The sequence below is a fragment of the Rhinichthys klamathensis genome, unplaced genomic scaffold (assembly GCF_029890125.1).
Source record: "Rhinichthys klamathensis goyatoka isolate OS25496 unplaced genomic scaffold, OSU_Roscu_1.1 h1tg000228l_1, whole genome shotgun sequence".
Classification (NCBI taxonomy): Eukaryota; Metazoa; Chordata; class Actinopteri; order Cypriniformes; family Leuciscidae; genus Rhinichthys; species Rhinichthys klamathensis.
Window position 1 is genome coordinate 1,036,332 of NW_026606752.1, and position 27,121 is coordinate 1,063,452.

The window sequence follows — 27,121 nt, forward strand, 5'->3', positions numbered from 1 at the left end:
CTTGTTTCTGTCCTACTTTTCAGCCATCTGAACAAGAGCTCAGCTAATGCAACATCAGTTGACCCAAATCTAGAGGGGTCCATCAGGTGATTTACATGAAGACAATTCCAAAGATTTCCCTAAATGAAATGTAATTTGTTATAGAGTGACATATGGAGCAAGGTGCAATTTTTCACAGCTGAATGTCAACACTGAGGTGGCAGGTTGTCTGGAGCGGAAAATGTCTCAAAGTGCAAATGAGATTTTAGCTAAACCTGTAAAGACGTTTGACTGTAATAAATCAAAAGCAGGGCTGTACAATAAATCAAGTCATGATATGGACAAGTGTCTTTGAATATTACAATACGAAAGACTACTATTTAAATATGAGGTTTGCATGTTCTGCATGTCTCTGTGTGAATGAGCGCCACAGTTTCGTCTACTACACACGAAGCACAAATCACGCTCAACTGCCGTCTCACTATATGAGGACATGAACACATGAACTTCATCTGCAAAGCTGTTCTGAGAACCACTTCACCGGCATTTCACCATTTCATTTGAGAAAAACTCGTCATATCATATATCATACACACAGAAACTTAAAGATCTTCATGACAACCTGTCAAAATAAAAGTTTAATAAAAAGACCGATATATGTTTACTATTGTACAGTAGAATGTACTTTTAGAATAACAATTTTCCCTCCACGTTTTAATTTTAAAAGTTAACCTTTATTGTGTCGCATGTTATATTTCTTTTGATTACATTTAAGGAGATATTTAAATTGTTAATGTTTGATACCTTCATTTTATTTCCACCATTTTTGATAACACATTTGTATTATATCATAATTCCAGAAAAACTGACAACACCGAATTTCTGAAGATAAAAAAAAATCATTTTATACGGCCCTATTACTGTAGAAATTGTAACAAACTATTAAATTGATAAACGTATATGAATTGAATTGGTTAGACATGCTTTTTGATTATTATCAATTTAATTAAACCCTTAAAATGTAATCCAGAACATTTTAAATGGAAATTGGGAAAAATAGAACAGAATTTGGGAAAAATAGAACATTTCATGATTTCAATCAAACAGACATGCTTTATGAGTTCTAATATTTAATTTGACCATTAAACAGAATCCAGAACAATCAAAACGGAAAATAAAACGTATATACTATCTACTATCTAAATAACGTGCTTGTCCACGTTCGATGGACGTACAGCATAAACAATGTTAGCTTGTTAGATTTTGTCAAACATGACAAACTAACACTGTAAAACAGCAAAAACTACAACATCGATGAAGGTCGATCAAGCATATCTGACTGATATATTACACCGCATTTGTGGGTGAGGGTCGATCATTTCTCAACTTTGTTGGTTCTCAATTGCTTGAATACTCGACTTTGAAATGATGTAGTAGTGTTGGTACACAACAGCTCGTTGTTGCCTCCTGAGACAGTGCTGATGGGAAACAAAGGCTCAGAGGGACATTGGGTGGAGGTGACGTGTCTGTTGAGCTTGCTTTGCGTGCTGTATGTCAGTGTGTGTCTGGGCTGTCATTTTCTTGCACCCATCCCCCATGACAGAGTAAACGCCACAGTACGAATGTCACTGCTGGCCACCACCAGCCCTTCATCATGTGCCTGCGTTTGTCCAGCGAGGGTGTGTTTGTTTGTGCCAAAACACCCAGCGTCCCTCTTAATTGAATTTTCACTGTCTCACTTATGTGTCTAAACATGGCTTTCTTCCAGATACGATTGACATTGCCCCCTCTCTTCCTTTAGAGAAGAGTCCAAACATCCTTATCCTTCACCCCTCCTTCATTCGTCTCTCTCCGTTCTCTTACGCTATACTGAGAGATGCTTTCGGTCTCTTCGGATTGTTTTAATTCATGTCCTACTTCTGCCTAGTTGAAGTATGCAGAAATTCTCCAAATGTAGTAGAATGGCCTACTTACGTCTAGTGAGTATAATATAGAAAGAACATGAAGTTTACTTGTTCACCCAGCAGTAACCCCAAACCCCCCAAGGGGCATATTTTTAACGCTAACATGTGTGGCCATTACTTAATATTGAAAAGAAAAGGGAAATATTTTCTGTCATAAAAACGTAGTGTTCATGCCACAAGATACTCAAGATACAGTGCATGTTGACTAAATGTTGACACATGGGCTTAAATATGTTTAGCTGTAACAGCAAAGTCAACGAAATTGAAGACAGCTTCTCAATGTGGATTTTACTAGCACAACACTAGCATGCTAACTGTGTGTGAAAATGTATAGGAGACAAAGCAGCATAAAGACATACTAACCACTATTGAACCTCTTAGGCAACTTCTGAACTATTTACTTATGAAATCATTGGGAGGGATTGAAATACTTCTTAAAAGTTCATGGTGATAAGATGACATGTGCTAACAACAGTATTACTGCAACATCCTGTAAAACACTGGGTCCACTTGTGACATCAAATACATGGCTGGTGTTACTGTAGGTTAAATATTACAAGTGTGTACTAAAAGTCCCATTCAGATTTTTACTCCTGCAGCTGTTCTTGAACAACAATGGAATCAATGCCAATTTTGTTTTCCACATCCTACTCAAACATCTTGTAGATTCCAGTAAATGCATCAGTGTTTGAGTCACACATGAGTCTAATGCGTAACCTGTTAAAAATCAAAACCTCAGCTAATTAAATTTCCAGGCCCACACAGAATACAATTGTTTTCACATTTTCTGAGCTTATTCTGAGGGAAATTCAGGGGAAACACCCATACAATTTTACAGAATCTACTTAAATATGGTAATAAAAACATTTAGAAAACTTTTTTTTTTAAAGAAATACATAAATGAAGAACGCCAAAATATTAAATGCCATGGATTGATATTTAAGGAGTAATCCACTAAATTATAGAGGGGAAAAACTGACAAGGAAAATCAGTAAACATTCACCCGTGGCATTTAAAATTTTGTCTTTCCTCAGAAAAAAAAATATATTAACAAATTCAAAAATTTTAGCCAGGGAAGTTTCAGAAATTTGGTAAATTAGACATGGAATGACACGCTTGCAAATTAACCAACAGTATTTACATTTAATTGAACATTTTAATAAAATATTTCAAATGCTATTTAAGGAGCTTCTGACCAAAAACCCTTTCAAAATACAATTATAATGAAATATCTAGTCATGAAACTCTAGAGGGCACAGGCTCTGTAAGCAATCACATGATTACCACATGGCACAAGCTGATTGGCCTCTGATGATACTGCAGCCAATGAGATTGCTTACTCAACATTTAAATAGTCTGGTTCATTTGTTTTTGTAGGCTAGTCTAATACCCCTTTTCCACCAACGCATTTTGAGAGCCGGTTCGGAGCCGGTGCTTGCGCGCGAACCAGTTCTTTGTGTTTCGACAGCCAAAGAACCGGTTCTCGGCCAGGAAAACTGGTTCCAAAGCAGCACCAACTCTTTGCTGGACTAGAACCGTTCTTTTACCACGTCATGCTTACCTCGGGGGCTGGGGGGCGGGTTTAGATAACATATTTTCTGACATAATAGGATCGCAAAGCCAGGAGAAACATTTGCAGAAACACGATGTAGTCCGCCATTGTAATTGTTATGCTTGAAGTTGGCGCAAGCGTTTCTAGTTTTATTTTTTTATTGAAAACGTTGTGTAAGCAAAGGAGAAATATAGAACAAATAAATGGAAAGAAAAAAAGACACAAGACAGGAGTACATAACTAATCAGAAAAGATTACATATCAAAGGAAAATATTAAAAGACTTACATATTTCATTGTTTTTAAAGCCTTCTTGGTTCACGAGTTAGAGATAATCCCAAAGTAATGTTGTACTTGCAAGCGTTTCTAGCTAAGATATATGGCGACGTACACAGTGACGTAACGACGTCGTTCGCTGGGCGCTCTATGGTGGAAAAACAAACAGGTTCTGAGAAGGTTCGCAAGTTGAACCAACTCCGAACCAACTTTGAACCAGCACCAGTTCCGAACCAGTTCGTTTTTGGTGGAAAAGGGGTATAACAGCACGCTATCAGAGTTCCTCTGAAACCCTCCACCTGCCTAGATCTGCTATGGGTTTTATGTCTATTTCTATCATGACAACTCTTGGAAGATATTTAGCGTGGTAATGGATACGACAATGTTAATGTATTTGGTCTTGGTGGAATAGATCTGCTACGCTGCTGTTGATTATTGCTGTTGTAGTAGATTTGCTGCTGCTGCAGAACATTCTTCTGCCAATGCATACGCCGATACGATGCTGTGAGCATCAAAGATGTACTGCTGCTACACAAATAGCATATATAAAATTACCTATAGCAGATCTATACAGGTGGAGCTGGGGATGCTGGAGGGTTTCAGAGAAACTCTGAAAACGCGCTGCAAACTGCTATGGTGTATGCTAACCAGCCATTTAAATGCTGAGCAGCAACCTCATTGGCTCCAGATGCGACATGAGCCAGTCAGCTTGTGCAATAAACAATGTGAATATCATCAGTGCTTCCACTGATGGCAAGTTTGAAGAACCCAAGTGCAGTATTCATTAAATACAAACATGAACAAACTCAAAATAAACAAAGACTTGGCTTGACATGGAACTACAAACTTAAAACATTCACAGAAAACTAACCAAACAGTGGTTACACAAACAATACTAGAGCATGGCAAACATGAGGGCTTAAATACACAAGGACTAGTGACTAAACAAGACACACATGTGAACATAATCAAGACAATTAACCAATGACAACTTGCCACAAGAGACTAGGGAAGCACATGGCAGGATCACATGAGGGCAAGGGAATCACATGACAATACAGGAAACATGACTGTAACATGAAACGTGAACCCAAAACAAACTATACATTACAGACTTATTTTTAACGATGCACCAATGAAAGAAGCAAGATATTGCTTCCTTGGTTTAATAAATCCAATTAATAAATCCAATCAGATCCTTATAGTGTCATTTCTGTAGATCCATCAAGAAGCATCTAGATCAACAAACAAATTAAAATTCATAACCTCTACCTTCAAAGGTCAGAACACACGGCTGGTCTCAGAACTGTGACCTTCAGTAACCCTGTCCTCATACCTCCATCATAAGAACTTCTCACCCTGTCCATCTCCAATATGTTCTTCAGCCTCACACCAGCGAGTCCTGACCTGACCCAACGTCTGTCGGATTGAGGGGCATATTTAACCTGTCAGGTCCTCTGTCCCATGGCCTCTGTTCCTGGTCCAGTCTCTGAGCTGTCAGTTTGATTCCTCACCACACTTTGAGTTTCTCCACAGACTGTCAGTCGCATCTGAAGCTTGACTCTCACTTCGGCTCATGAGGACAAGCTGATCTTTCTTGAGGACATCTCTATAGTTTTTTTATTTATCATTTATTTAGACCAGATAGTATAGATTTCAATTTCTGCCATTTATCAGTTGTTGGCCATAATATAAAAATAACCAGTTTATTTTATCTGCCAAAATTCAGTACATCCCTAATCTCAGGTCAGCATAAACTTTACATAACGAAAGAACGAACTGTTTGAGAAGCTGCAAATTCATTACAATTCCTCAGACACGGTCACATCCCACAACAAGCTGCTTGACTCGCCATATTCTCCTCTATAAACCTCTGCACTCTGCTTCACACGATCTTAACCTCATCAGCACACATCTTGTCAGTCGTCACTTTTAATTCAAATAGGATTAAAGTGAACAATGAACATTATCACAAAGGTCGACACATACACGTACTACAACTCTAAACCATGTCAAAGTTATGTTAAACGTCTTCAGGTAAAGCTAAGTTCAAACTAAGCGTAAGAGTTACATTAAACTTGGTCTACAACATTTAATCGATAATAATCGATAATGAAAATCGACGTTATCCATTAATCAGGCCTGTGTACAGAGAACACTCCCTCTTGTAATGACATTTCTTCTCTGATGATGATGTGTTTCCTGGCATGAGGGCGGGGCAACCTGTCACTCACATTAGATCTACCAATAGCAAACCACAACCATCCAATCAATTCCCCATGAAGAAAATCACGTCCCACCCTACATTTGTTCTTGTTTGAGAAGCAGTTTCATATGTCACAACAATAGAGAACATTTTATACCAGCTTTCAAACTTGACTTGATGTTATGCAGATCATTTAAAGGGATAGTTCACTCAAAATGCTAGTAATTCATTAATACAATGAAAGTGAAGGGTTGTCAAGCTCCAAAATGACATGAGGGTGAGTAAATGATGAGAGAATTTCCAGGTTTAGTTTTCTCCGAGTACTTGCTGATTTCCCCTAGGATAACATGGGATTAACAACACTGATATAGCCCCTCTTTCTATCTATCTATCTATCTATCTATCTATCTATCTATCTATCTATCTATCTATCTATCTAAACTATACTGGCAAGCTTTTACTTGATCTGGAGTATCTGAGTGTCTGTATGCACGGCCCGACAATCAGTATGAACGTTAACACCGAGATTAGAGACAGAGTTTGTGAACGAGAGAGATTTCAGGAAATTAAAAGTCATCACAGAATGACCCCGTCCACTCTCTGACCTGTGCAACCCTTCCTGATTTTCTCCTGCTGTCTTTTCAATCCCTTCATTCCCTACTTTCTCTTTCTGGACCACTCCTCCCGACAATCCCTTTTGCCCTCTGGGTGACCTCTCCCTTCTTGTGGACAGACCACTTAACATTGCTTCCCCACCTGTGGAGCCGCGGAGGGAGCGGGGAGCACTTCAAAAGCCCCGTGCAGTGATTGAGCACTGATTGCTGTGGGCCACTTGACTCATTTCATCTCATCTCGAGGACTAAAACTTCTGGAGAATGAGGTGGGAGGCAGATGGAATGCTGCGGAAAAACAAGCAGCTTCTGCCTTTGATGGGATGAGCTTCCTTTGTAAGCCCATTTGAGCAACACTGAAATGGTCTTGACAACTTTCACAAAGCCAAACAATCAAAAAAGGAGGATATATTACACTTTTCCAAAAGTTGAATGCAAAAAACAACAGTTATCACTTATATTTAAACCACTTTTATGTTGATACACTAAATATAGTCTAGTCTAAAAATGTGGAGGATGTTATGCTTTAGTTTATAGAGTTACATCTTAGGGAAAAGGCGTATACTCAATTTTCCCTCACTCTTGGTTACATTTACATTTGTTCTTGGCAGATACTTTCCTACTACAGGGACTGACAATAAAGTCCATACAATGTGTTTATGGCAATTGGTAGTTAAATTTCTCCTGATGTGCCAAGTTTGCAAACGCATAGACAGAGAATAATGATGATAGACCAGAATTGAAAAATTCTTTTGGATTATTGCAGAACTTAAGATCTGTGAGCTTATTGTTCTTCTTACGTGTTTTTTTTAGTTCATCTTGATAATCTTCACAAATGAACACAGCTTTTATACATTTTTAAATGTAAATACAATCAGCAGAAGAACTCTCATCGACAACAGAACAAAAACTCTTCATTTTCCTTCAGAAGGCCTTTATTAACCCCCTGGAGCCGTTTTGGACTTCGTTTATGATGGATGGATGCACGTTTTTGAGCTTCAATCTGTTGGTTGCAATCAACTGCCAGTATAAAACTGGGAAGAGCCAGGATATGTTTTAATATAACTCCGATTGTATTCGTCTGAAAGAAGAAAGCCATATACACACCTAGGATGGCTTGAGGGTGAGTAAATCATGAGCTGATTTTCATTTTAAAGTGAACTAATCCTTTAACAAGACGGCGAAACCGGAAGTGCTAAAATGCTAACTCGTTTCCAAATTTTGGCCTACAAAAATACGTCATCCCTGCACCACTCTATTGTATGCATGCAGCTCGAGCTGGCTGGCATCACTCGCCCAGGCTGTTGTTTCACAGTCAAAAATGAAACCGATGAGACGGAACAACAACAAACTACTGGAGACGCAAGAACAACAAATGCTTGTGTTGATGAGAACTTGTATGAAGGGGTTAAGAGTTACACACAACTCTAGTTTAAAAGATATCAAAGACATTTTATTGCTCATAACTTTTTGGAGAGAAATAGTGCAGACACTGGACAAGTGGGAAACTTTCTCGTGCACATGTTCAACACATGTGCACGAGAAAGTTTCCCACTTGCGCCTGTGTTCGCATAAACTATTAAATGGAGTATAGGCCCATTGGCGCCCTTACTCGGTATAACTTACCAATCAACTAACATAATCATTATTAGAGTATTTAAAACACATTTTAAATTACACATTTAAAAATTGGAATATCAAGTATTTCACAATCTTGCTAACAATATTTTGAATAATTTGAACATACATCAGTCATAGAGCGCAAAAAAGTGGATAATATCAACTGGTTTAGCTTCAAACCCCAGATGAAATATGTGACATCAAGTGGCAATCCAACAGATCAATAAATATTTTAAAATTAAAGATTTTTTAAAATCATTATTATCATTAATTTATTTAGCCTTGTTTGTTCTCTCTGGCCACGTCCCAAGCCGGTGATCTCTTGTAACAAATGAATGAATTTTATGTCAGACTGTGGAGCTGATCTCAGCGACCTCAGCTCTGCTAGTAAAGTATTGGCGACATGGACAGAATTACATGTAGTAACTGATCAGTTGCTAAACATTGTCCCTTGGTGTCGCGTTGCACACAGGCCCTCAGTGGCTGCATCGGCCTGGGGTGTCCACTTTGGTCCCTTGCCCTGATCGTTCCATCTGTCTCCAAATCATCAATGTTTTGGAAAAAAAAAAGCTGGAGTCTTGCAGACTGGGTCAATAGAGGCATGCTGGATTGTATGGCAGCATCTGAAACAATCAGGTCAAGGTCATACGTATTCTTGTGTGCCACCTACTTGGGTGAAGGTCTGCACAAACACAGACAGACACCGTTGTTTTCAAAGATTCACCTGTTTGGCCGTTTCAAAATTTCCCCTCTGGGATCAAGAATGTATCTCTTTATCTTTTTGCTATTTTCTAATGCTTTGAGTTTAACCTTAAGTCCTTAGTAGGATTAATGTCTGTCAACTCAGATTTGTAATCCAGTTTGCAAGGGCCTAGTTGTATTACAATATCAGAAAATAATATTGCTGGATAATTCAGGTGGTTTTAAAAAATATGATATACTGTACACTCACCGGCCACTTTATCAGGTACACTGCTTGTTAACGCAAATATCTAATCAGCCAATCACATGGCAGCAACTCAATGTATTTAGGCATGTAGACATGGTCAAGACGATCTGCTGAAGATCAAACTGAGGTGATTTAAGTGACTTTGAACGTGGCATGGGGTTGTTGGTGCCAGACGGGCTGGTCTGAGTATTTCAGAAACTGCTGATCTACTGGGATTTTCATGCATAAACATCTCAAGGGTTTACAGAGATTGGTCTGAAAAAGAGAAAAAATCAAGTGAGCGTCAGTTCTGTGGGTGAAAATGCCTTGTTTGAACAGAGATCAGAGGAGAATGGCTAGACTGGTTCCAGCTGATAGAAAGGGAACTCAAATAACCACTGGTTATAACCGGAGTCTGCAGAAGAGCATCTCTGAACTCACAACATGTCGAACCTTGAAGCAGAACACACACCGGTGACAGTCCTGTCAGATGAGAACAGGAAACTTAGGCTACAATTTGCATGGGCTCACCAAAACTGGACAATAGAAGATTGGAAAAACGTGCCTGGTCTGATGAGTCTCGATTTCTGCGACATTCAAATGGAGGGTCAGAATTTGGCGTAAACAACATGAAAGCATGGATCCATCCTGCCTTGTATCAACGGCTCAGGCTGCTGGTGGTGTAATGGTGTGTTGGATATTTTCTTGGCACACTTTGTGCCCTTTAGTACCAACAGAGCATCGTTTAAACACCACAGTCTACCTGAGTATTGTTGCTGACCATGTCCGTCCCTTTATGATCACAGTGTTTCATCTTCTGATGGATACTTCCAGCAGGATAACACGCCATGTCACAAAGCTCAAATTATCTCAAACTGGTTTGACATTGACAATGAGTTCACTAAACTCAAATGGCCTCCAAAGTCACCAGATCTCAATCCAATAGAGCAGCTTTGGGATGTGGAGGAACGGGAGATTCGCATCATGGATGTGCAGCCGACAAATCTGCAGCAACTACATGATGATTTCATGTCAATGGACCAAATCCTCTGAGGAATGTTTCCAGCACCTAGTTGAATCTTTTAATCGAGGAATTAAGGCAGTTCTGGAGGCAAAAGGGGGTTCAACCCGGTACTAGCAAGGTGTACCTAATAAAGTGGCCGGTGAGTGTGTCTATATACATATCCTAAAAATGCACATAAATATGCTAAATATTTTTTTTAAATCACCATTACGAAAAACTCAAAGACAAAACAAAGGGATGCACATACCATTATAAAGAACATTGCCACAAATGTCTAACTTCAATGGATGAAAGTCTCCTGTTACAGAGAAAAATAAGAAAATAAGAAAGAAAATATTTTTCAAGGTATTTAATGCGTTCTTGTGAGTGCTGTTTAATGCTAAAACAAACTGACAAGAGCGTTAGAGGCCAAGCTTGAATTCAGGCCTCCAATAACTTCCCGAATGACTTCCGCATGCACAAAATATTAACACTGTTATACAAGTTAGAATCATTCAGGAGTCAACATCAGGAATCTAAAGGCCATGTTCAGACAGTAGCAGAATACGGTTGTCAGTCCACTATTTGACTCCTTAATACGCTATGTTCACACACAGTTCAGTTATTTTAAGGACTCCGAAAACCTGTGCTGTGTGAACGCAACTGGACTGGACAACTAGTTGTCTGTCATGTCATACAGTGTTAGAGAGCTGCTCTGCGCTGCACAAACAAGTAAAACAAAGTAAATGTAACCTAAGATATGGTATCTGATTTTACAAACATACTCTTTTGGCCAGCTACGAAATTCCCAATATTTTTTTAACTAAGGCAAAGCAACAATATTTCATAAATCAAATGAAGCAAATGTAACTGCAGTTGTTGATCTTTTGTTTTGTTTCTTTTCCTGTATTTTTCTCTGTTTATACTTAAATGTATTTTTTATATAGCATTTTAAGAACTTGCTTAAAGTTCTAGGCCTATATGAAGAAAACAGTATTTTTGCAATTAATAATAGACTCTGGTCACATGATCTCAAAATGGCGCCTGAGGGGCTGACCCGCTCCATGTAAAATAAGAGTTATTTTTTGGAAATTGATCTGCCTAGAGCAGTGATTCTCAAATCTATATGATTAAACAATATTTTGAACAATTCAACAATATAGACAGCATATTTACTTCTGGAATGATGACAAATGTTCTCCATTAAAGTTACAATTTAAGGAGTACAATTACGGGAAGCAGTCCTGCGCAGATGGTCTCTACAAGATAATACAATGTTTCAAACTCAAAAATAATATTTTTTCAAAGTAATTATTTATTTAGTATCTTGCCACTTTGTGACCAGCAATAATGCCCAACTAACTGTACATCACACTTTATGTACCCTAATTTATTTTTTATAATTATAAATAAGTAATCTTGAAGCTCCCTAGAAGTTTAATGCAACCACTTGGTTGAGAACCACCAGTCTGTCTAAAATTCATCTCAGCATTTTACAGATTTTTTCCAAAACTGTTGTGCATTAGCCTACTAAAACTTTGCTTTAGAAAAAAATGACTGAGTGCACCTTAAGCTCAAATAAAAGAAACATAAATAAATACTGAGCTCAACAGCCCGGCTCAGGGCCTAAACGCACCATTGCATTGCTAGTATAGGTTGTTTACAGGTACCTTCAGCCCATATCACCTAAAGTAGGCAATATATTAAAAGCATCTATAGGTCAAATAACCAAAGAGCCTTCTTCACACACACACACATGCTGATTTCTGCCAGGGATTTGTGCATACAGAGGCAATGAACATGAATGCATCCACCTATCATCCTCCTCTTATCCTACATCAAATACAGCCTAATAGGATATATTTGATCATTATTTTGTAATCCACAAACGGCTTTTTTTTCCCTGTCAGCCTGTTACGCAACAGTCCCAACCCATACTGATATATAGTCATATAATGTGTGTACAGACAAAGAAAATTCAATCCCCAATCATATCGCAATGCATTTGATGATGATGCGCTGGAAAGACGCCCTTACCTCAAATCCAGCAAATAATCGGCTATTTATTATGCCACACAAGTTCCTTTGTTGAAACTGGCCTCGATTGGGAAAATAAATAAATAAAAACACTGTATACCCGCAAGATGCGTCTTATAGCGGTCCGGCCACGTACAGAAGACAGGTGCACCTGCGCAAGGATCCCTACAGCCTCCTATTGCACACACAGACGCTCCTTATGCCAGTAGGCTATTATTTAAGACGCGCCTTACCGTTCCTCAGTCAGTCCTTGGTGTATTCCTCATCGTCCATATATCAGTCCGCTCAAGAATGGCTTTAAAATCATATGCCCAACCCGCTGTATTCTTTCACATCCTCATGTCATTCACTGATGCAGCAGTGACACCGACGACACGCCCACCTCATCTCTTACCCCCACTTGAATGACGTAAAGAAGCAACAGACTCCGCCCACATCCCCTTTCATGCCTATTGATTGACGTAATAAATGAGCTGCAGACCCCGCCCACCTCTGGAAAACAGCTGCCTGTAGGACTGCTGGCTCAGTTTGTGGTAGCCTACTTTATTTAACTATACAATACTGTTTGGTATAAAAGCAAAACACTGTTAGACCATGTACTATTATTAATATTAAAATATTATAATGGTGATAGATAAAAGGCGCACGTTTTTCATCCTGTTTTGTATTTATGTGAATTATTACGTATTTATATTCAAAGAACATTTCGCACAAGTAATGGCTTGAAACAATCTTTTTTTATAAAACAGAAAAGTAGAATAGAAAAATAAAACAAATACAAATATTGTTTCCGTTGTCGTTTAAAAAAATGTTTTGGACATTTTTAAATTATATTTCTCAGAATAATTTATTCCTCAAAATTGGATTTCATTTTAATATGGCCATTGATTATAATGCCACAACATTGAATTTAATTGAAGCATTTTGGTATTTTGCCACAATCTGTCTTCTGTCATGTAACTGGAGAGATATTGTATAGCTAGGCCTAATAATAATAATAATAATATCCCGAGAAAAAAAAACTCTTTGCTTCTCTAAATATATGTTAATTATTTTGTTAAGAGTATTACCATGGTTTAGCAAGTAAAGAACCGAAAATATTTACAAATACACTAAGGCTTTCTACTAAAGCAAAGGAGGCCCTGTATTTTGAACTGATAAATCCCCAATACTGTACACTCTGACGCCCTCTACTGGTCATTTACCATTTCATAGATTTGCACAGAGCTCAGTAGTACCAGAGAATGTAGTAGTACATACTCTAGAATAGGATTTACAGGTTATGAATCAGGAAAACATAATTTTTCTCTTCTTTGAAATCCCTTATGATGGATATAAGACAAAAAATATGAAATATTGCAGCTGTCTATAACATTTTTATTTATTAACCCATTTATACTAAAATAGTGTCAACATTTAGGAATGTTGTATGTCAAACTATGGCAAGATATCAAAATGATCCACAGAGAATATATTGTTTTATACCTTAGGCTAGTTAGCGCACACAATCTGTTTACCAATGAGGCCAAGACAGCTTCACAAGAGCCGAAGTCCTCTGGGACAGAAATAAGAGAAACGCATGAGACAACAATATCATGCAGCATGTGCATTTCACAAATCTGGAATATGAAGTCAAGGAAAAAGCCTATCACATCTCATGTGTGTAAAAGGCTTGAAAAGAAGAAAATAAAGTGAGATTATATTTGTGCCAAAAACCCAATAAGCTCTGAAAGTTGCAGACTCCCGTCAACTAAAAAGGGACCTTAAATAGCGAGTAAAAACAACCACACAGGAGTAGCTTTAAAAGCAAACATTTAATGTGCATGTCCTTAATCCAATTTATGTTATGGCCTTAAAAATCCTGCTCACATCAATCTTAGAGTCAGAGCAAATTTGGCAAAAATGAGCAAAACTTTAAGATGCTTTTTATAAGATGTACAACAGAGACACATCTGTTGCATATGTTTTTTTAAGTGCAGCTATCACATTAAATTAAATGAATATATTACGGTATTATATAACAATATTATTATTATTAATATGAATACATGATTGTTTAAATATTAATAATACTATATTATTATTATACATTTAAGTACTCTATAAAGGGCTTATGAACTGTGCTTTAGCCTACTGTTAAATATTCTCAATGTTAGAATGGAGGTTGAAGCACTGAATAATTAAGTGTTTTCCGTTTGTGCATAACATTACCTTGTCCTTTAAATATCAAATGCGAAAAGGACCAGAGGAATGGGTGGACCCCAAAGGCCCGTTGACCAATCCCCTTGAAAGCAACTTGTTGAGCAAGTTTTGTTATTTAGACGCTCGTTGTCATTTGGCAGTGCAGGGCTGACCCACTTCACTGAATGAACTGTGTGTGTGAGTGTGTGTATGGCGAATAGATGCGCTGCAGAACATCGCGAATGATGAACGCCGCTCGGACACTGTTTACTTTATCATTATGTTGTCTCGGTTTTATTCAAGCCAAATCCCCGATGCGGTCCTGTCCCAGCGGACAGTTCTTACTAAAAAATCAGTGCGTTCTCTGTCACCCCACCTGCACGGAGTGTGAGGGTCATGAGCTATACGAGTGCACCGCTTGTGGTTTAGGTAAGTGATAGTTCACTATTATATTCTTTAGTTTAACACTGAAGTACAGTATATTGAATAAAGCAGGTGCCTCCATTTGGACCGTGCATATCCCTGCTGTCAGCGCGCATGCGCAACTATTTTTTTTTTTTCTATCATAGCGATGTCGTTGTGGTAACAAACATTAGCTTACTATGTAATTCAAATCAAGTTATACCAGGGAAAAACTTATGTGAAGCTAGCTGTTTCTAAGTACGTGTTGTGTGCTAATTAAAATTTAATTCAAAATCATTTTGGGGTTGTTTTGGCCATTGTGGTACGAATCTGTGGCAGTATTGTGCAGGTTCACAAAAGGGTTTTCCAAGAGACAATTGGGAAGGCAAACCTCCCAGTCCTCCCTGCACAGCTGCTGCGGAAAAACAATGAAGCCGCTCTCCCTATTTATCAAAGTGACAAAGAGTGCTTTACCTCAAAAGAGAGTTTGTTTAGTGACCTCAAACATGAAAGTGTCGTGCCCACTTTTAATTACAGGAAGAGTTGAAATTAAGGTAATTTTAAACACAAATCAATCGACTATGCTTTTGAACAGTTTGGCCTACTAGGCCAAACTAAGTTTAACAGTATTCTTTTAACTGCCAAACATGGGAGTGGGAAAAACTTAGACCTTCCTTTTCAGTATCGGTAAAGCTGATAATGTTTCTGGTAATGTTTGGACAATGTCTGATACTTCTGACAGTAGCTCCTGGCTTTTTCTTTAGCCTCAGTCTCAGCAATTTCAGATTCACTGTGCCTTAAAGCTAGCCTTTTAGTATAGAAGTATAGGCCTAAAGTGTATCTTTTCTGTTGTGTCCCAAATGATGTACCTTACACTATGCACTATGTACTCTACCATCTACATTTTCAATGGTTAATTTGTTATAAAGCATCAAAGTCTGATGGCTTCCTTTAAAGTCAGCAATAAACATAAGTTGTGATAGTCTTTTCTTCCCCATTGTGACGTATATCCGAGTGAAAAGGCTTCTCAAACTAGAAAAGAATGTAGGGCCGGACATGATTTTGTCCATCGGGAATAAATTCGTTGTCGTTTGCAATTTTCAGTGTGAACACACTACTCATTGTTTATATTACAAAATGGCATAGAAAAGTGCAGAATTAGGTGTGAATTGGAACACACCTATCTACGTTTTTGTTATGGCACTTCTTTTTCAGTGGAGGAACAGTTTGAAATTTAAATCATTGTTCAATAATCTTGCCATACACTATAGCTTTCAAATCAAATACAGTACCTTTTGATGCATATAATTCAGATTTGGAACGACATGAGTGTGAGTAAATAATGGCAGAATTTAAATGTTTGGTTGAAATATTCCTTTAAGAATGAATACGCAAACTCTTGTCTATAGCAAACCAAGCCACTCTTTTGAATTCTGTTTGTAGGCGTTCTTGGTTGCCATCCCTCCTTTTCAAGCATCTCAAAGAAGAGTGCTTTAACTCTTAATCTCGCTCCCTGCAGCCCAGTCCGGTTTGAGGGGGGAGGCCTTGCATCCATCAGTGTGTGACAACATTGCCAAAAGTGCCAATTCACTCTCCATAGCCCTTGCTTATGTGTCCTGGTCTTGGCAAAACCTGTCAGCCAGATAGTTACTACTGTTTCTATTTAAAGAAAAGTTCATGATGGACACAAGCAGATGTTGATATTTGAGTTTCATATAGTAGCAATTTGTTTGCAGAAAGAATAAGCATATAGTGTGGCTTCTAATCTTTTAGTGCATTTATTTCACAAAACCTGCCAAGAACATGTAATACTTCACTTCAAAATCATTTTCAAATCAGTGCATAAAAAAGTGCAATCTGTTTTAAGACAGCAAATATTTGCATTAAATGTTTACTCCCAGTTCTCATTGCCAGAATTTGAAAGAATTGCCTTTTGTAAGACATTTATTTAATAAAATCATGATTATTTCAAAATATATTTTCAAAAGTTTGGGTTCGGTAAGACCTTATAATATTTTTGAAAGAGGTCTCTTCTACTCACCAAGGCTGCATTTATTTGATCAAAAATACAGTAAAAAACTATAATTTTGTAAAATACTATTACAATTTAAAATAACTGTTCTCTATTTTAGTATATTTCAAATTTGAATTTATTCCTGTGATGGTAAAGCTGAATTTTCAGCATCATTACTCCAGTCTTCAGTGTCACATGATCAACAGTGTTGAAAATGTCTGCTTTATATTTTTGTGGAAAGTATATAATGATTTGTTTTACTGCTACATTATTTTTTACTGTTGGAACTACAGAATTGCAAAAACTCACAAGTAAATCTCACAGTAATGATAATTGGGAGTTCAAATGCACCTAATAGGCATGGTAATAATGTCAACAACAAAAAAAGTCTGAATCTTCAAAATATCACACATGCTCATGCTTTCATGACAATCACCCAATATTGCTAGTGTTGGAATGACCTCTGACTAATGTGATAATATTAAACATGCAGTAATTTATTAAGTCAGTAATGCAGTAGGCCTAAAACATGCAGTAATTTATTAACTAGTCTACCATTTGACTGGTAGGACATACAAAGGACATACAAATGTCTTACAAAAAGCTCCTGGCATTGTAATACTCTTGGTTTGAAATACTAGCTGAGCTTCTTATATCCCAAATCAAATCTTATTCTATCCTCTGATTACTGTAACTGGATCATTATTTAAAAAAGTTCATGAGTCACCGTGTCATGTTAAATGGATTTTGTTGGTCATTGCAGATGAGGAGGGGAATGAGCGCTTCCTGTATCAGGGTCACTGCAGACTACACTGCCCGCGAGAGTTTTATCCGGACCGAGACCAGTACACCTGCCTTCCATGTATGCCTAATTGTGAGATCTGTGCTGATGCCAACGTGTGTGCCAAGTGCAGAGAAGGATACAAGCTTCAAAGTGGCATCTGTCTGACAGTCCTGTGTGGAGTTGGTGAGTTTATCCTTTAATAAAATTAAAGTTGAATTCTAATACAGCGTTGCAACATGCAGCAGTTCCAGATATCACTTAACGAATTTGCTAAATTAAATTTGAATTGATTTTGCTATCTTGATTTTAATTGATTTGCATATTTAAACATAACAATTCAGAGATTGTGTCATACAAAACAATTGTCTTAATGTACTGTGATGTCACTGTGATAGTGTGACAACTGTTAAAACGTTTACCCTGCTCACCTGTAGTGGCATGCCTTAAACATCAGTTTAAACGAATAAAACAAATAAAAACAAACTGGAGTTGGAATCAAATTCAATGACAAGAACTAGCTATTACATAACTTCTAAATAATCATGTAACATACAAAAAGTCTGATACTCACATACATCTGCTTGAACAGGTCAGGTTCAGGACCCGGATACACGAGAATGTATAGACTGCGGTATCGGCTGTAAAACATGTTCCACAGGTAAGTAACACATACTTTTAATGACTGTGTATAGTATTTTATGTTTCATTAATAGTGCAGTATTACGTAATTTCTGTTCTATTAAATTGTAAAGAAATTTTTTCTTACTATTTTTGGGGTGCTGGCTCTGAAAAAAAGTCGGAGAGTCTTCTAGAGTCTGTTTTGCTCTAGAATGTCACACCTTTTCACACAATATGATTTGCATTCTGTAGCATTTTTGCTTTTGACAATCATTTTTAAGGTGAAGAAGTCTTGTATTATCCCTTGATCACCAGAAAAACTGCCACAAAGACACGATTCCTGTCTTACTCTGAGCAAGTTTACAACTCTTTGTTCAATTCTCAGCCGATTTTCACATATTCTATTCCTGATTTCAAGGTTAGAATTATGGCCTGTGACAGAAGAAAATGCAAACATGACCTAGACTGCGTTTCACAAAAGCATTGTGAACTAAGTTGATCGTAGAGACCATTAGTGGCAATAGTTCTATAATCTACTTAAGCTTACGATGCTTTTCGGAAACGCAGCCCCTGATGTTTTTGTCTGCAATGGGTTGCAATGAGTGCACAATGATGAAGGAGATAAACAAAAGCAGTCTTTAATAATTTATGCAATGATTATGGAGTCCAATAGAGGAGAGAGTTTGGAAGCTCTGGAGGAGTATGTGGAGCTACAGAGGGATGGGACCAAGGATGGGCTGACAGAGGAAAACCTTATGGAGGAGGCGATGGAGAGCTGACGACCCTGAGGACAGCGCCCACGGTGAAACCGAAGGTGGGAGGAGCCAGGGTAGAGTCAGAGATCTGACCACCAGGAGGAGATACAGAGAACGGGCAACACTGTAGGTCATGGAGGCCAAGGTGGATCCATGGTGACAAGCGGCCGAGTTGGAGCCAGGGTGCTGGAAGACTGAGGCAGAGCCAGTGGGACTGAGGACCAAGGTGGAGCTGAAGGGAAGGAGAAGCAAGAAGGAGCCAAAGGGGTGGAGGGTGGAGCGCAGCCGAATTCCAGAAGACCGTGGCGTAGGCAGAGTGATGACAGCTGGAGCTGACTGGTCAGTGGACCAAGGTGGAGTGATGCGCTCGGCAGCCCGAGGCAGAGCCAGGGAATTCATTTGCTAAGGTGGAGCTGGAGATGAAAAGACAGAGGATGAGCCGAGGAACTAAAGGGAGCCAGCGGAGGTGGAGCTGAGGAAGTGGTTAGCATAGGCGGAGGAGGCAGGAGAGGGAGGCTGGGTGGGACAGATTCCAAAAGTTGTATTGACCAACGACGCAGGAGACTTGGAGCTGTGCGGAGCCAGCAGAGATGCCGGAGACTTGGAGCTGTGCGGAGCCAGCAGAGATGCCGGAGACTTGGAGCTGTGCAGGACCAGCGGAAAACCAGGAGACTTGGAGCTGTGCAGGACCAGCGGAAAAGCAGGAGACTTGGGGTTGTGCAGGACCAGCGGAGACACAGAAGACTTGGAGCTGTGCGGGACAACAGAAAAGCAGGAGACTTGGAGCTGTGCGGGATCAGCGGAGATGCAGGAGACTTGGAGCTGTGCGGAACCAGCGGAGATGCCGGAGACTTGGAGCTGTGCAGGACCAGCGGAAAAGCAGGAGACTTGGAGCTGTGCAGGACCAGCGGAAAAGCAGGAGACTTGGAGTTGTGCAGGACCAGCGGAGACACAGAAGACTTGGAGCTGGGCGGGACCAGCAGAGAAGCAGGAGACTTGGAGCTGTGCGGAACCAGCGGAGGTGCGGGAGACTTGGAGCTGTGCAGGACCAGCGGAAAAGCAGGAGACTTGGAGCTGTGCAGGACCAGCGGAAAAGCAGGAGACTTGGAGTTGTGCAGGACCAGCGGAGACACAGAAGACTTGGAGCTGGGCGGGACCAGCAGAGAAGCAGGAGACTTGGAGCTGTGCGGAACCAGCGGAGATGCCGGAGACTTGGAGCTGTGCAGGACCAGCGGAAAAGCAGGAGACTTGGAGTTGTGCAGGACCAGCGGAGACACAGAAGACTTGGAGCTGGGCGGGACCAGCAGAGAAGCAGGAGACTTGGAGCTGTGCGGGATCAGCGGAGATGCAGGAGACTTGGAGCTGTGCGGAACCAGCGGAGATGCCGGAGACTTGGAGCTGTGCAGGACCAGCGGAAAAGCAGGAGACTTGGAGTTGTGCAGGACCAGCGGAGACACAGAAGACTTGGAGCTGGGCGGGACCAGCAGAGAAGCAGGAGACTTGGAGCTGTGCGGAACCAGCGGAGGTGCGGGAGACTTGGAGCTGTGCAGGACCAGCGGAAAAGCAGGAGACTTGGAGCTGTGCAGGACCAGCGGAAAAGCAGGAGACTTGGAGTTGTGCAGGACCAGCGGAGACACAGAAGACTTGGAGCTGGGCGGGACCAGCAGAGAAGCAGGAGACTTGGAGCTGTGCGGAACCAGCGGAGATGCCGGAGACTTGGAGCTGTGCAGGACCAGCGGAAAAGCAGGAGACTTGGAGTTGTGCAGGACCAGCGGAGACACAGAAGACTTGGAGCTGTGCGGGACCAGCAGAGAAGCAGGAGACTTGGAGCTGTGCGGAACGATCGGAGATGCGGGAGACTTGGAGCTGGGCGGGACCAGCGGCAACAGGAGACTGTGGATTCACATTTTCCAATCCATTAAATAAAGTTACAGAGACCCTGCACAGCTCACATGAGTATAGGTTGGGCTCCAATCCATTCCCTCGAACTCCAAGAGGACACCAACAGGAACAGATGATTTTGCCAGCTTACGCATCTGGTCAGTAATCGGCTCTGGTGCTGGCATCGAGGCTCTGTGTCTGCACCTTATAATGCATTGTAAGGTCTGTAACCACAGTTATAATTGATTATAATAGTTATCTATTCATTATTACACCTTTAGAAAGTATAATTCATTAAAACACATGGCAAACAACCAGTTGGACTCTGGCATCCTGTCCTTGTTGGGCTTGGTTGGTGGCTGGCTGGGCTCTGGGTCCGGAGTGGGGCTGGTGATGTCTTCTGCAGCACAGACAGTGAATGAAGATCCACAACTCACCAGCACCCACTCTACATAGGCGGCGAAATTCCCCCAAGGACCATCCACAGGCCTTGGACCACTCGCTGAGGCCGGTGTAGAAAAATATGCAGAACTAGCTGTCCGGATAGTAGGTGAGGCAAGCCAGATCTAAAAAGTCCATTGTGTGGTCCTCGAGGGAGCGTTTTCTGTCAACAACGGGTTGCAGTGAGCACACAGTGACAAAGGAGAAAAACAAACACATCAGTAATAATTAATTTAATATTTAATAATTTAATCATTAATCTAAAAAAGGTAAGACGCAGGGGATCAACAGAAAACAGAATAGGACAACCATGTAAAACAGAACTATGGGCTTAAATACACTAGGAGATTAATTAAGAGAACTAGAGATAGGTAATTAATACAAATCAGGTATTACTAGGCTTTTTTTTTTGCAAACCTTTTTTTTTTCAAGATTCAGGGCTGTGTAATCATTGCCTGTTTTGTGTCCACAACAGATGAGCCGGAGGTTTGCAACAGCTGCACAGACGGCTACTTCCTGTAAGTTACTATTGAATTTTTAGAAATATTTGTCCGTTTATTTCTGCTGCTGTGCAATTTAAGCTATGTTGAAGTCTTCTAGAGCATATTGCGGAGATACTTTGAAGAGAACAGTGGTTTGATTGTGTGTTTCTCCCTGTGTTATGGCCTCCAACTATTGTGTGCATCAGATTTCACTTTCAGTTAAGTCTCACGCGGTTACCTGAGATCCAGGCTGCTCGACATAGAGGCACCTCTTATGAGTTTTTCCCTCAACTCACTCAATCTGTCCTTCTCTCTCTCTCCTCACTAATTTGAGCCCATCTTTTCCCCGCTCGGTTGAAGCTGAAGGACTTTCTTTGCTTAGAGAGTTGGAGTGTCTTGTACGAGAGTCCTGACTAATGAATGTCCACTCAGAGAGGAAAAGAGCAATGTTAATCCTGCTGAACATTCCTCATGCTTTCATTGTGCTTGCGTTGTTGCCATGGCTGCTGTTGTCCGCCGTCCCACTCAAACATCTTGCTTAAGTGTTGAGTTCTAGTTTGAGGCACCTCTGTGTCTCAGACGGAGCACTTGATCAGCCATGCTTATCAACTGCTTAACTAGAGTAAGATATGTGTTTAAAGTCCCCCTGTGGTGAAAATCAAGGTTTTAATGTTGTTTATATGTCTATGTGGAGTTTTTAATATGCTTTAAGACAAACCATGAGCAAATTCATGTCAACACCATTGCTGCTGAGTATTTTCTCCTAAAAACTGCAGTGACAAAAGTCGGTCTTAAAAACGCGTTTTGAAATCGCTGGTGTTTCTTGCGTCACAAACTACCTTGTAACCAATCATGTCAACGTGCGGTCGGGCTTTAGCATATCAGACTTACTGCGAAGCAGGGGAGTCTCAAGAGAAGCCAGATTATCCCGGTATATTTTTCTGTTTTCATTAGCAAAACATTATTAGCTCTTTGATAACGTAGTCAAGGCTAATCATAATTAATTATCGTGTCCGACGTTGTATAGAGTGATACGATTGTGCAGCGTTTACTACTGTAAAGTTGACCGAGTGGATCAGGTATTCTGAGCTGGTGTGAGTGAGTGGAGGCGGGGCTAATTAGCATATTCATAGAACCACATCTACTAAATGAAGCAAGGGTGTCGAGTTACATTCAAGCTATTTTAAGGCATGAAGAATTTTTTTTCACAGGAAAAAATGTTTAAATATGTCATTTTGGTGATCAAAGATGAGTTTTAAGGGATAAAATGATTGACTACAGGGGGACTTTAACATAGTTTGAACATGGTTTGTGTAGTTTCATTTAATTTATCTTTACGTTAAGATTTATTTTGAATCTTTTTATAGTTGTAATACACGCAGTACCAGTCAGACATTTGAAGACAGTTATTCTTTATTACTATTTTCCACATTTTAGAATAACGATAGTCGTCAAAACTATGAAATGACCAAAAAATTGCACATTTTTTTTTGTATTTTATCTTCCTATAATCAGATTGCAAGTCAATTACAACTCTGCACATTCATAGATTAAAAAAAAGTAAAAAAAAATAAAATAAAAAATAATGTAAGTTTTGTATAGAAATTCATATAGTACATAAACTAATTAACATGCAGACCTTTGACTGGTTACTGTATTAATTGCTTTTATTTTCAGGATTGTTGTGCTTTATTAGATGTCTATAGGAAAAGTGATATTGGAATTATTGGGAAAAGGATTTTGGGAATATATACTGTAAATACTGTTCAAAAGTTTGGGGTTGGTAAGATTTTTAAATGTTAATGAGTCTCTTCTTCTCACTAAGGCTGCATTTACCTCCTTAACAGTAATATTGTGAAAAATTATTACGATAAAAAAAATGCTATTTCAATACATTTTGCAATATCATTTATTCCTGTGATGCATAGCTGAATTTTCAGGATCATTACTCCAGTCTTCAATGTCACATTTCTAGCATAGACACTGGTGTGCACACAATAATCAGAAGATTGATTGGTAGATTTGAAGATAGTGTTCTTCCCAAATGGTCTATACAACAGGTTTAAGAATCATGATAGAATTATTATGACAAAAGACTTTGAATTAAAAGCCCCCCGGATGAACTTTCATTCTGACGCTTTCATTTATCAAAGCTCTATTGCCGAAAGGTTGATTTGAAGGATTGATGGCTTAATAATTCCAGCAATGCTGCCGAGGGCAGGTGCGTTGTGGTTTTGGGATGGTGTTCATTTCTCTGGTGTGGTTAGTGTTCTCTGGTTACTCTTCACCCAGACTCCCTCTGTCAAAGCACTAAATCAAACAGCCCTAAAGTCTCAAGTTCATTATATCCCTCACCCTGAAGGTGGAGCTTGTGAATTAGAGTGCGTCTTTGATTCAAAAGTAAGTCTACAAAGACAGTTGCTGCTCTGAAGCTGTTCCTAAGTCTTTGTAAGCAAGTTTTCAAACAGGTCCAAGTGATAGAAGGGTATTGATTGTGTCTGATACTGAGGCGATATAAAGAGTTTTTTAACAAAAAGTGCAAAAAACCACACACCATACAATTTAAGAGATACTAGTATAGTTTTTATTCATATTTTGAATTAGTTTGTATTTCTATATTCTTTTTCACTTAATTTTTAGTTAAAGTTTTAGTATATTTTTTTTAATATATTTACATACATTTTATATATATATATATAAAATGTTTTTTTTTTTTTTTTTCAGTTTTAGTACATCAAGTTAAACTTAAAGCTGCAGTCCGGCATTTTTCCTCTTTGTCGCCATCTCTGTTCGAAATCTGCAATTGCAGTCATTCGTGGAATTATCAACTTTACGTGAGTTGTAGTTCAACACCCTCGACACCGCCGCACAGCGCGGATGAACAATGTTTTGAGAAGAGTGTGAGGCTGTTAGTCGCCGCGCCGGTGTGGATACTGGCATTCAGAATCACAGATTATTCTTTTTGGAAGTATGACCAACATAATAATTTTCCACGGAAAATGTCATCTGAACTAGTAAGAAACGTCCACTTTTGTTCTGGTTCTGACATTGCAGTAAATCGCGCTGATTAAATCTAACAATCGCTTATAAGTTATCATATCACGCAAAACCGTGCAAATTATACTTTGTTCTCAAATTGTTAATGTTAACAACGTAAGCAAGCATTGCGTGACTACATGTAATGTCCTTCCGATATGTATCCTTGTTTTCGCATGGGTCCGGTTGCAGTCTCTTCTTTCTGTAGCCACTCCAAAGTCCGAACGAAGTCTTTTGCATTTTGCAGCTGGTGAATTTGTTGTCACTGGTGATTGTCGTTTGAACCTTTCTGGATCCGCCATCAAATTGATAAGTTTATATCAAGTGCTGTGAGAAAAGGCTATAAATCTCCACCTCCAACATCCTCACACGCAATATAGCTTATACTAGCTGAGACTCCTTTATGTGTACAGATGTGTGTGTACAGATGTGTGTGTACAGATGTGACGTAATGACGCAAAGACATGCTCGAATCTCCCGCGGAAATCCACCAGTACCACTGGAATTAAAAACATTATTACAAGCTTACCGATTTGAATCGAGCTAAGGCAAGCAGAGAGTTTTGAACACTGGCTGGTTATGTATTTTCTCAAATATGTATTTTGGATAATTTTTAACCCCTAAAAAAACTACGGACTGCAGCTTTAATGAAAATGAGAAATATTTTCTTGGCGACAGCCTAAAGTTTCAGTTTTTTTAGATTTGATTTATTTCAGTTAACAAATTTTTTATATACATATAAACAATCCAAATTTCAATGTAGGTTAGGCACAAATTATGCGAATTGCACCATTACTGCTGATGGAAATAGGGAAGTAAATACAATGTTATTACAACAAAAGATGCTGCATTCTCCACAACCACACTCAGAAATGACCTGCAAGATTGTGCGAAGCTGTGTGAATTGCTGTGTTTTTGGCATTACCAGACATTAAAAAAGCTCATGCTTATTCTACTAAACAGCCCTCAAATATTATGTTGAAGGCCTGCTCACTTTTTAAACAATGCAGTCAAAATGTGACACGCCTTTGTTGTTTGTTCTCTATCCATACAGATACAGACACCAGTGTCGTCAGCACTGTCCCCAGAGGACGTATGAGGACCGGGGTAGAGGACTGTGTATCAGCTGCACAGATCCGTGTGTGGACTGCTGGAACGATGTCCTGTGTCTCACTTGCCAGAGCGGATACTTCCTGAACAGTGCGTACTCTACTTCCTCTGAACGTTCGCTCTCATTTTCCCGTCTGATAGCCATAGCTGTTTCATTCACATTACTTTGGCCGGTTAAGTCTTGCCTATAAAGCGTTCATTATTGTATAATGTTTATAGATTAAACCTTTCATTTAAATTGAAACTACATTAAAGGAATAGTTCACTCAAAAATCATCATTTACTCACCCTCTTATTGTTCCAAACCTGTATGAGTTTCTTTGTTCTGTTGAACACAAAAGAAGATATTTTGAAGAATGTTGGTAACCAGAGAGTTGATTGTAGGAAACCCCATTGACTTCCATTGTAGGAAAAAAAGACAGCGCAAGTCAATGGTTAAGTCAACTGTCTGGTTACCAACATCCTTCTTTTGTGTTCAACAGAAATGGAAATATATTTATAGAAATGGAAATATATTTAATAATATTTGCAGTTAAGATTGCAGATTAACAGATTTGCAAAGTAAAAAATGCCATTGGTCGACCAAACAGATTGTATTAAAAACAATTAAAACAAAAAAAATTAACACTTTTCTTTAAACGTCAAGGGGGTAAAAACAATTAAATTTATTGTCCATTAATTTTCTGAAATATTCGAAAATTGCTTATATTATTTACATACATGAATTGTTCAGCCATGAAACTATTCACGTTCTAAATGGCTGTTTCAATGTAACTTCCAGCAGCCCACCAAGACGAAACCTATGTACATTCCAATTACATTTAATAAAATGTTTCATAAACTCTCCCGAAAGTTATTATGACTGAAACCCCTTTATATTTTATTTAATAATTATGTAAATATGGTCCAACATTACAAGAAAAAAGGTTGAGAATGCCTGATAGAGCCTTGCATGTGCTCTTTGTTGCAGCACTCACTCAGTCTTGCTCACTTATTTGAATAGGACTATAAATGGGATGCAAATATGGTTAATGCAAAATGTTAGTGATTCATTCATGCAAATTTAATATTCATGATTATACACTCAGTCCAAAATTCACAAACATTGCCTCTTAATTATTACTACAATAATATTCTATGAAATAACACAACTCACTGTATGTATTACCTGTGAACCTCTACCTTTCAAAATTTGGGGTCAGTAAGATTTTATGTTTTTGAAAGAAGTCTCTTTAGCTCACC

General features: G+C 39.1%; 2 protein-coding genes across 5 annotated transcripts in view; one reads left to right on the forward strand and one right to left on the reverse strand.

The window, feature by feature from the left end:
* Nucleotides 1–18,147, reverse strand: part of otud7a (OTU deubiquitinase 7A) — a 116,106-nt gene extending 97,959 nt beyond the window's left edge. Inside the window, exon 1 of one of the 3 annotated variants that reach the window (XM_056264940.1) lies at nucleotides 18,128–18,147. The gene's annotated coding sequence lies outside the window, so the exon portion shown is untranslated. Of the gene's footprint in view, nucleotides 1–12,175; nucleotides 12,380–12,408; nucleotides 12,564–18,127 lie in introns of those variants that run through there. The other 2 variants (XM_056264938.1, XM_056264939.1) reach the window with 2 other exon arrangements.
* The window catches only part of LOC130099321 (proprotein convertase subtilisin/kexin type 5), a 29,709-nt gene continuing 17,085 nt past the window's right edge, over nucleotides 14,498–27,121 (forward strand). Inside the window, exons 1-5 of one of the 2 annotated variants that reach the window (XM_056264936.1) lie at nucleotides 14,498–14,785; nucleotides 17,536–17,739; nucleotides 18,146–18,214; nucleotides 21,727–21,769; nucleotides 25,824–25,969. In XM_056264936.1, coding sequence (XP_056120911.1) covers nucleotides 14,578–14,785; nucleotides 17,536–17,739; nucleotides 18,146–18,214; nucleotides 21,727–21,769; nucleotides 25,824–25,969 — 670 coding nt within the window. In that variant the 5' untranslated portion in view covers nucleotides 14,498–14,577. The remainder of the gene's footprint in view (nucleotides 14,786–17,535; nucleotides 17,740–18,145; nucleotides 18,215–21,726; nucleotides 21,770–25,823; nucleotides 25,970–27,121) is intronic. The other variant, XM_056264937.1, reaches the window with a different exon arrangement.